Source organism: Cyprinodon variegatus, unplaced genomic scaffold (genome assembly GCF_000732505.1).
Source record: "Cyprinodon variegatus isolate N-32 unplaced genomic scaffold, C_variegatus-1.0 Scaffold737, whole genome shotgun sequence".
In the NCBI taxonomy this organism is placed as follows: Eukaryota; Metazoa; Chordata; class Actinopteri; order Cyprinodontiformes; family Cyprinodontidae; genus Cyprinodon; species Cyprinodon variegatus.
In genome coordinates this window covers 250,852-262,116 of record NW_015151190.1, presented here as the reverse complement: position 1 = coordinate 262,116, position 11,265 = coordinate 250,852, and the positions used below count along the sequence as shown (strand labels likewise).

General features: G+C 39.2%; 1 protein-coding gene across 8 annotated transcripts in view; it reads left to right on the top strand.

Moving 5' to 3' along the window:
- The window catches only part of fgd4 (FYVE, RhoGEF and PH domain containing 4), a 72,721-nt gene that overhangs the window by 50,355 nt on the left and 11,101 nt on the right, over window positions 1-11,265 (top strand). For 6 of the 8 annotated variants that reach the window (XM_015395340.1, XM_015395342.1, XM_015395347.1 and 3 more), the window contains 3 exons: window positions 5,623-6,025; window positions 10,634-10,723; window positions 10,850-10,995. In XM_015395340.1, coding sequence (XP_015250826.1) covers window positions 5,623-6,025; window positions 10,634-10,723; window positions 10,850-10,995 — 639 coding nt within the window. The remainder of the gene's footprint in view (window positions 1-5,622; window positions 6,026-10,633; window positions 10,724-10,849; window positions 10,996-11,265) is intronic. The other 2 variants (XM_015395341.1, XM_015395348.1) reach the window with 1 other exon arrangement.

Here is an 11,265-nt window from a genome sequence, read left to right as displayed (position 1 = left end):
TATTGTTTATTGTATTTATTTATTGTATTTTAATTATTAATCAAAATATTTCTGTTGATATCCTTGTGGTATCGAAAATGGTATCGAGTATCGAATATTTTCCTTAGTATCGGTATCGAGTTGAAAAGTTTAGTATCGTGACAACCCTACCACCAACAACTACCTAGATATGAACTGGTGGGGAAATTCTTGATGGTTTCATGTTATAAAATGTTATAGCCACAATGTTGCATGGAAACTAGAAATGCACAATATTTTCACAATATCAGCCAATGTTGGTCATTTTTTTGAATATCAGAATCAGTTCTAGTAAGTAAAACTTGGACTGACATTAACAACTAGGGTTGCAACTAACAATTATTTTGCAAATCGATTAACCTGTCCATTATTTTTTTGATTAATCCATTAATAATCGGATAGCCAAAGATTCTTTAAAGAAGACTTTTTACTAAATTAAACCAGGTGATAACTCAAACTTTTCCACTTGAGGAGTTCTGCATTTTTAAAGAGATGCAAAATGCTCACATTTTTTTCAATCTTGGCATAATTGCTGCTCTAAGTGGGTTGCTCTGTCAGTTAAAGGCATGTTTTAGTTTCTATACTCCAGTTGACAATTGATTACTCAATTAGTTGAGGATTATTTCAATATTTGATTAATCCAATGAATTGTTTCAGCTCATTAACAACCAATATTTATTCCCATGTAGATGCTTTATTTGTTTCAAGAGAGGAAAGGGGGTCAGTTATTTGCTATCTGCATGTTTGCATGACACCTATGATTCTGGGTGTTGAACAGAACCATGGAAATAATATCAGCACTGTGGTGGGTCTTTCATGGTGTCCAAAGGGCAGGGTAAGGTAGGGAAATATATATCCTATGAAATCGAACATCAGTTATTGGCCGTAACAACAATATTATAATTGGATGCCAGTATTAGCCCAAATATTCATATTGGTGCACCCCTAATGAAAAAGAAAAGAGGCAGTGCCTGCCATGAAAGCAAGCCCTTGGACACAGCGTCCTCTCCTTCGTCAAGCTGCAGCAACCACTCCACCTGGCTGACAAATAAAGTAACTACTGAAACAATAAAAACATGCATGGATTTGTAATAGTTTAAATATTTCTAGGGCAGAATGAGGATTCTATTTCCAACCAAATCTTAACTGAATGACACTCTGACCATAGCGGATGGTAAGCTTTTTATTTGATAGTTAATCTGCTGCCATAGACAGACTGCATGGTGCTTATAGCTTGTCTGCTCTAGTTTTAAAGCAGTGCTACAAAGAAAGGTCAACGCCTCTGTAGTTTCCACACCTTGAATATCTGTTGTTTTATTTTTGATTTGAAAGTGAAACACTAGTATCACGATGCAACAGGCAGGGGAGGGGCGGTGCTGGTTTACACTGTGACTCCAAACGACCATTAAAAAAAAATACATTGTGAATAATTTAACCTGAAGAACTGGTGTGCAGGAAAAATTTTTAAATGTTCTGAACCCATAACGGTTTAAAACATTAGTTATCTTGGTACCATTAAGGAGCCCATACCACCATTAGCAGTTCAAGACTATGCACTTCACTTTTATGCATTCAAATCCTTAAGGACTGGATAGAGTACCAGGAAATGTGCTGAAGCCATGTGCCCTTCACCACCTGGTTGAAAAAAGCCACCATAATCCCAGTTCCCCAATCCTCCCCTATCACAGGGATGGATAATTACTGGCCAACCTCATCCTACCAAACTCTGATATGCATCAGTATGCCTAGAGGTCCAGATGGTCTGTAGACGTTGTCATCTCCATTGGCCTTTTTTAAAGCTGTCAACCATAATAAAAAAATTAAAATAAACAAACTCCAAAGCACACATCTAGATGCTGCATGTTTATTTCATCTTGACATTTAACTTTATCAAACTGATCGACAAACCGCAACTTGAAACTTCCCTCTGGACTTTCTGACTAACAGACCCCAGCGTGTAAGGATGGACACCTCCACATCCTCCACTGACATCTTCAATACTACTGTCCTGTGTTCTGAGCCCAGTTTTGTATATATATGACGCCCACAACTGTCTTACCACAGGTGGCAGTTTTGGGTACGAGCAAACCAGACAGCTGATCAGGGCAGGTTTTTTCCCATGACTCAAAAGGGAGCTGAACAATCCCCCAAATAAAAAAAAACAACTTAAGTCATCTGTGCCACAAATGTATTTTGCCATTGTCTATCATAAGTGCAAGAAGATGCATCCTATATTTGATCATAATTAAAGCCCGCAGAAGATGCGTTATAGGTGAAGATGCTTTCACCTATACTCAAAAGTGCAGAAGTAGGGGGGGATTAGGGTGGGGTTAGGGTGGCTGTCTCTTAGGGAGTTATGCAATGTAGAAACGCCCTTGTTAACCACTTCTGGCTGCAACACCATTAACAAATGGTCAGTACAGCTATTGTTGGGCTGATCCAACATTGATGGTGAGGCACCATTCAGGAGGTCCAAGCACTGGTGGCTAAATGCAGGGGCAGCCACCTTTAGCTCACCATCAAGAATAAAATATTATAATTAACTGCCTAAATGTGAGGCCCAGAATGTACTCAGGTCTAGGCCTCGACTTTGGAAGTGGCTTGGGTTGCAATTTTTAAGTTTCTTAGACAACCTCGGCTAAACTGTCAACAGCACCCACGTTATTACCGTAAACAGATCTTTGGCTTCCTACACCTAGAGGACATGTGCTCAATCAGTGTCCTCAGACGGCCACAAAGATCCAGGATGACCCAGCCCAGCCAGAGTACTGTACTCTGTTTTCATCAGCCTTCCATCAGGCAACCTGAGCTGCACCAACAGTCTGACACAGAGCTGTCCCCTTATGAAGAAACTGATAAAGGATCAAACATACAAACACACAGCTGCCTCAGACCAGTTAACAGACTGCTGCACAATTAGTTTGCACTAACACTAAAGCTAACTATTTGATAAACCACATACTTTGCTGTGAAAGGTCGACCCACGTATAAAAAAAATAACAAAGTTAGAGATGAGGAAGGCTCATAATTTGGTGAGACTCTGTAGCGAGGTGAGAACCACACAGGATGTGAAGGTGGATAACTATATCCATCTGACACTGACGCTGCAAATAGAAATGCCATCAAATAAAATTTCATTGCGTCCTGAACAATGCCAGTTAAGCTTCTTCTTCTAGAACATTTGCTTGTCACTGTATATTTTATAGTGTTTTCTAGGTGTTGCATCCATACTGCGTTTTGAGTTTTTGTTGATTTATTATTTTTCCAACTTGGAAGTCAGACATTCTTGTTTGAATACCAAAAATAAATCACTGTTTGTAAGCTTTGCATTTAAATATTTGTATCAGTGCTGGAAGGTTTTTCCAAAAATCAAAATTCCCTTTATTTTTTCTCATATATTGTGATTTAATTTGGATTTAACTTTGCACTGAATACAAGCATGTGGATGAACTGGTGTGCAGGAAAAAATTTTAAATCTTCTGAACCCATAGCGGTTTAAAACATTAGTTATCTTGGTACCAGTAAGGAGCCCATACCACCATTAGCAGTTCAAGACTATGCACTTCACTTTTATGCATTCAAATCCTTAAGGACTGGATGGAGTACCAGGAAATGTGTTGAAGCCATGTGCCCTTCACCACCTGGTTGAAAAAAGCCACCATAATCCCAGTTCCCCAATCCTCCTCTATCACAGGGATGGATAATTACTGGCCAACCTCATCCTACCAAACTCTGATATGCATCAGTATGCCTAGAGGTCCAGATGGTCTGTAGACGTTGTCATCTCCATTGGCCTTTTTTAAAGCTGTCAACCATAATAAAAAAATAAAAATAAACAAACTCCAAAGCACTCATCTAGATGCTGCATGTTTATTTCATCTTGACATTTTACTTTATCAGGCTTGGCAAACTGATCGAGAAAACTGCAACTTGAAACTTCCCTCTGGACTTTCTGACTAACAGACCCTTTGCACTGAATACAAGCATGTGGATTTTTCACTCTAGGGTTTCATTGTTTTTTTTATGATCTTGAAAGCTTCTTTGTGCGGAGTTCATTCTTGCAGTAATTGTATTGATACTATGCATGCATGGATCTGCATGCTAGCTGAAAACCTCTCTTCCCTGTTGTGCCTTTGAATAGAATAAAATAGATAGAAAATCCCTTTGTTGTCCTAAAATGGAGAAATTGTGGTGTTGCAAACCAACTTTAAGCGGGCAAATAGAAGCGTCTTACTCTTGTAAAATGTAATATGACCAAAATGAGGTGACTCTGTGATCTGAAATTATGATTATGAAAATGCAATTAACTGCCTGTAGCTACTACAAAAACTCTATAATAATTAATGGTTGTGATTCTATTAGCAGCAGAATTAGCAATTCTTAAGGTACTGTTTCATATAATAGACATTAGATAAGACAAATTCATGCAAATACAGTAGGACCATAGTGTTTTAATTAAACGTCATGAGAACATTAGGGTTTCATTCAGGCCCGAACCTATTTGTCTCTTGAGTTATTTACTGCAGTCTGCTGCATCGTTTTTCAGTCCAACTCTGCTGCCTTTGTGGGGATTACAGACAGAGCAACAGCAGAAGAAAGGAAACACCCACAGCTCTGAGAGCAGAATTAAGCCACTAATATACTAATCTGGTTCACATGGTGCTAGGCTGCTTTAAACACAGTCTGATAGCTACGCTTGGAAGTGAAACTGCCCTTTTATTCTTGTCTGGTTCGGTTTGTTTCTATGTACTCTCTTTACTTAGAAACCCACAGTGATGTTCATAAACAGAGCAGAGAGATCATGTTTGAGCTCATTTTAATAGCAAATATTGGCCCAGAGTAGCTACTGTAGCTTATTTTAGTCTCTCCCTCTAAGGTGGGCTCGCCCTGTCTGTTTTTAGTACATCTCAGGTGGCCTGCAACACACAACTGATTCATGTAAAGAGTGCTTCACCAGCCTGCTGCTGTTCCTCTATTTATACACACTTCCTGTTTCTACTAGCAGTAACGCTCGTTGCAACACAGAATGCTTCTTGTATCAGCAAAGGCTATTTTCCATACACAGAATATTCTTCAGCGATAAGTTTTTCTAAATTAGCGCTGAGATCAGCTGAACAGATTTATTACCCTGGCAGCTGTTTGTTACGCAGGTGAGGTGATTCATTCAGAAGGGGAAGCAGCTGCAGGATGTAGAGCAATGAAACATTGTTCTCCTGGTTTTCAACATTTTTTAGTTCATTTTTAGTTGTGAGCAAATAGAGAATAGCAGGTTTCCTGTGTGTAGAAGTAGGGCAGCTCGTCCCACCTGGGAGTACCTCTTTATTACTGTACCTCCAGTTACTTTGCTCACACTTCCTTTGTTACAGCCAGAAGTTTCTACACCTCCTCTGGTTTTATTTTTAACTCTGTCGCCCACGTGCGAACTCACCCTGCTTACCGCTGTGCCCCACACTCCTTCTAAGCAGCTACTAAACAGACGTCTTGCTATCGTTTTGTTTTTATTTTGACTCGGTTATCTAAATTACAGTTTTTATTTTGCTCCTTCTGTGCTCTTGTCGATCTGACACACTTCCCCCTTTGCCTTTCGCTCTCTTCTTCCTCCAGCAGCACAGAGAACAAGAGAGATAGCTCACCGCACAAACAAGCCAGCAAAGCCTCCAACTGCAGCCCGGTTCATCGCGCTTATCAGAGGACTGAGATCGGCAAGATTCAGGAGAAGTTCTCCACCACTGCGGCCACAACGCAGGATGCCCAGACACCAGCGGCGAACGGGGTGGTAGCACAGATGGATCAGGACAAGGAGACGGAGAAGAAGACGAGTAACAGTATGAGGATAGAGACTGCTGAGCTTGTAAATGGAGATTTGGAAAGTGCAGATCAGGTGGAGGATCATTTATCACCAGAGCACAGAGACAGGACTGATGGAGAGAGCCACGCTGAAAATGAGGACAGTGAAAAAGCCACTGAAACTGTGCAAAAGGTCGAAGAGGGGAGTTTGGAGCATAAGGTAAGTTCATCATAGATCTTGTTTGTTAGTTTTTACAGACTAAGCTGAGATATCCAGTCTTTCTTTGAGTCACAGTGGAAAATTGTGTTTGAAACAGTGAACGAATGCTTTGTGAGGAGCCCAGACAGATGTCAAACACTTGAGCAGCTGAGTTTGTGCCCTGGCAACAACCCCCCCCCATGGGATTCTGTGGCGGTGGCTGTTGTCTGAAGATTAAAAATATCTTGTGTTCCAATCCGTCTTTCTTTCTCAGGGATGAAAACAACCAATAAATCTTACAGAATAGAAAGAATTGCATTCATCCTTAGATGAAACATGTAGCTTCTCATTCTCTGATGCCATTCTGCGCTGATTGTTGACCTTTAATCTTAAAGCAACAGTAAAATGGGCTCAGTTTAAACCTTTCTGCCTTTGCATTACATGAATACCTACTTCCCATCTTTACATCCTTTTCTTACTTTTTGTGTTGCTTAAATGAAAGTGCTCTTGAAAGAAATGCTTTTCTATGAGGCTCTCTACTCTCTGATCTTAAGGCCAATAAAAGGTCTCCAGCTATTGACTCATGACCAAGTTGATATTTTGACAGAAGCTTCCACTTTCTTATAAAACCACTAAAAGCTGACTGTGCAATATTTCAAGTGGCAGTCAGAATAAATTTTAGATGACCTGTACTTGTAAAGCACTTTATTAAGGCTAAGGACACAAGTCAATGCTGTCATACAAGTGTCACCACCAGGCATTCTGACCACCAGCAACAGGCAAGGGGGGTTTAAGTGTATTCTTCAGACAGAACAAGTGAAACATCCCACCAATTTGGGGACGAAACCCTTCCTCCTGCGCCATTACTGAATGTTTTCCAACTGGCTGTAAGCACCTTCGCTGCCTTGTACCTTACATTGATTCCTGACCAACCAACAAGCTTAATGTAGCAGACTGAGAAGCACCAACCTGCAAACTTTTCCCCAACTGTTAATGTTTATTTCTTTTTATTAATATTTTTTTCTTAGCTAACAGAGATTGCACGCTGTGTTCCTCCCCTGCTGTAGTTAAGCAGGAGAACGTGCAACAATGATGTTCTGCAGACCTTGGTTGGAAGCAGTGGCCTTTTGAGATGCTGTTGTCTTTCGATCACCTGGAACTAGTCACCCTGTTCTCTTTCTAAGAATTTTTCTTCCAATCAGCTGCTTTTCTTTGGGGATTTTCTCTTTTCTAGACCATTCTGTGTAAATCTGTGAGATCATTCTCTTTCAAAATCCTAGCAGATCAGGAGGTTCTGTAATACTCACACCAGTCTGCCTACACACATCCAATGTGCAACGTTTCAAGTCACTTCAATCTTTCTTCCTCTTTCTCCTGCTAAGGTTGAACTTCAGCATGTTTCCTTTGAGTACTGTGATTTTTCTTAGTGTCCCATGCAGAGACCTTCCTTAACTGAGTTTCATAGCAGAACAGGCCACCTAGGTGTACTTCAGTGGAAATGTGTGGAACTGATACTAAATCAGCCAGATGATCAGCCGCAGTAAACAACTGTAGCTCGGTCCTGCTTTTACAAGCCAACAGGTCAATCTTTGTTCACTCAGCTAGAGCTTCAATCTAAAGATGCTCAGACGATCACTTTATTTTATTTTTTTCTCACATTACCACTTTTTTAAAGGTCACGTGTCACACTTTTTAATGTTTAGGCTTGAAGCTCATTGTAGCTTTATTCATTTTCAGGTCTGAAGCAAAAAAATTTGTAAAATAAAGAGAAAGACGAGGACAGGAGGCCTTGGATTGCAGTCTTAAGATGTAAACACATGATAGGAACTGAACTCTAGAGTTTGTAACATAACTCCAACCAAAGCCTGAGGTGTAATTACACAGTCTGCAGCTTAAGTGTTGATTCTAAAGCTTTTGACAGCTGAGAAACGGGAATCGCATCAGAGTTTTAAATATTCTACTTTTAAAAAACCTCCTCACCAATTAGAATTAGAGTCAATACTAAAATATTTATGTCAGTTTTCTGTGTTTAAATAAAAAAGGGCAAAATCCATTAGAAGGGCTTCATATTGGCCTCCTTCTCCACATTCTGCACTGATAGCAGACATATTGGATTTTAAACTCTTGGGGTTTGGTCTTCAGAAGGTTTGCGGGTCTTAAAAAAAACATGTGCAAACATGTTGTACGCACAAAGCAGATCTCAAAAATAGGTGTAAAGTATTTTGCGTTAGCAGCTCAGACCAATATGCAAAAGATATTTTCAATGACTCAACCGTGCAAAGTAACTGGTGGAGGATATTTGAATATAAACATTTACCATGTGCAAAATCATTTTCCAAACCTGAAACTCAACAGCTACCTCACTTTTTGTGTCTTGTTTAACACTTCGGAACATCAGATGGAGGATTTTTAAAAATTTTTGAAATTTCTCTCCACTTTAAAAAAATAAATGCCCATGCACAATCCTGTACCTGCTCCCAAGAGGGAACGTCTATCAAACCCGTGCGAGAGCATGCACAAGCCCACTTATCCTCGTACACACTCTGTTTAAAAGTTGCAGTTTGCATCGCCCATACAAGCTTACTTTCCAAAAGAAGATTTTAAATTTTTCCACTATGACTCACCACCAGTAAGTATAAATGGGGACGAGCACATAGGACCGCCTTACGTAAACATATCACCAGAATGATTGACAGTTAGGAAGACCACTTATTTTGATGATCCACCCGGAAAGAAATTCCTCCACTATACCTTTAATTATACGCAAACAATTGTTGATAGAAAGGAGGCATGGGTGCAGTGAAAAGGGTGGAGAGAGATTCTGTGACATTTTAAAATATTTGTATGATCAAAAATAATAGAAAAATAAAAGAAAATATCTGTGGAGCAAATTAATGCATTGCGACCGCAGACAATCTTTATGCAGTTAAAGCAAAAATAATGACTGAACTTAGATATTGTGGCTTGTTTATAAAAAATAACAAAAAAAGGAACCTGTAAAGAGACACAGGGGCTGAAAGTGTGCATTTCTTCAGCTTTCGCATATATATTCCATTTTTTTTAATACTGTATTTAAACTTAATCTTTATTTAATTTGTTTTTTTTACTTTATTCTTTAAATCTCTATTTCTCTACATGGTTGGTAGAGCTTTGAGATAGGCTACTGTTGTGAAGTGCACTATAATTATTATTTCTTATTACAGCCACCTTTAAACTAACTCTAAAACATGCAACCTGCTCATTTAAATGGGACAGGACCAAATAATTTTTGCACGTCCTAACATCGGTGCAGCAATCTTACTGCAACTTACTAAAAATCTGTACTACAAATGCAATTAAGTGGCTTTTATTTGGATTTTGACAGATGAGGCACTTGGATGGTCGTTCAGCTTCAACTTTAAAGATTTTGTGTTAAGAACTCATAAAATCTGACCACTACTTACAGAGAAAAACAACAGCATTGTCTTGCTAATGTAAAACATTATACTTCTTCTGTTATTGTTATAGAGAGGCTAATCCTCCCTTTGGTTAAAGTTATGTTTTCATTAGTTTAAACTTTTTTTATTTAAAGGGTAAAATGCTGAAAATGATTGAGACATGGATACCTTTGAGTTTAGTGAAGTTGATTAAGTGACTGGTGGGAAAAGAGGCAGAAACCATTGAAAATATATGAAACATTTTATGTATTCTCATTATTACTGAAGTCGGAGATTTTTGACTAGGTCACGAGGAATAAATGGAGCAAGTAGAAGCACCATTCTGGATTTAAAAAAGTATTGTGGTTATTCATTTACAAAGTAGGTTACACAGCATCTCTAAAGCAGGGGCGATAATAACACAAGAGTGCTGAAAATAGTCTTTGCAATTATTGAACGAGTGTTTCACATACAACAGTGAAAAGCTGCCCCAGTTTTTTTTTTTTTCTTTTTAAAGGTAAAGTGTCACCTTTTCAGGTACTGTTTGCTTAAGAAAAACAACAGATGATGTCTGTAAAAATGCATTTAGCTCACCAAAGATTCAACAGCATTGTTTGTGTAGTTATGAGGAAGTGTGGAGCTGGTTGTTCTCAGGTTACTCTGAGCAACATATCAGAGGAAAATGATGCCTTATTGTGGCTCTGCACCACATGGAATCTTCCATCATGATGGCTATCTCCCAGCATGCAACAGGAACTCCTGTGATCAGCTTTCAGGGCTCTCTTATCGTCTGTACTTCTCAGTCATGGTTAGCTGATGCTTTTGTGTCATCTGGTGTCGTTTCCCTTATTCCATTTTTTCATTTCCTGTTATGAGAGCCCAGAGCTCATCCAGTTCAGTGCTACAGATACACAAATCAGTCCTAGACTCTGTTTTATACAACAGTCAAATTACTCTGCTTTCATTTCTGAGGAGTCCCAATCAGTGCAATTCGTTCAGCGTGAAAAACAGATATCATTTTAGCTCTGTAGACACACTGGAGAACTTTCAGGTTAAAGAACAGAGTTCCTCTGCAATAGTCCACTTCCTGGTTTTTGCAGGGCTGTCATCTGATAGGTTGCTTAAACAACCTCTTATCTATTCCATATTATTAGATGGGTGTCTGAAAGGCAAACTTAACAGTGTTGTCATTAATTGATTTATTTATTCTCAGGAGACAAACGAACAAAAGCTGTATAAAATCGCCAGCGAGCTCCTGCACACAGAGAAGGCGTATGTGGCTCGACTCAACCTGCTGGATCAGGTGAGGAACCTTCTGAACTCTCCGTCTCACTTCTGTTTTCAGCCTTGCAGTACATCAGCGCTGCTTTTACCCACCTTAATAAGAAAAAAGTGCTTCTGATCTCTAACCACTTATATGGCTATTCAGGTATTCTGTACTAAGATGACGGAGGAGGCAAATAAAGGCACTTTCCCTCTGGATGTGGTGAAGAACATCTTCTCCAACATCAGCTCCATCCACGCCTTTCACAGCCAGTTTCTACTTCCTGGTCTGGAAAAACGTATGGGGGAATGGTGAGTTTCAGTTAAACATCTAAAAATACAAAATAGTGCAGTAAGCCCTCTAAAAATGCTTTACGTGGAAATATAACCTGGTTAACAACACAAGTTCAACCCAAAGAGCAACACCTTATGAGAATCTAATGAAATTTAAGAGCAGATGAGAAACAGTCTCTGACTTCGGTTGAAAAGTCCTTCAAAGCCTAAGAGATTCCAGTGAACCACGTATGAGAATAGAATAGAATAGAATAGAATAGAATAGAATAGAATAGAATAGAATAGAAT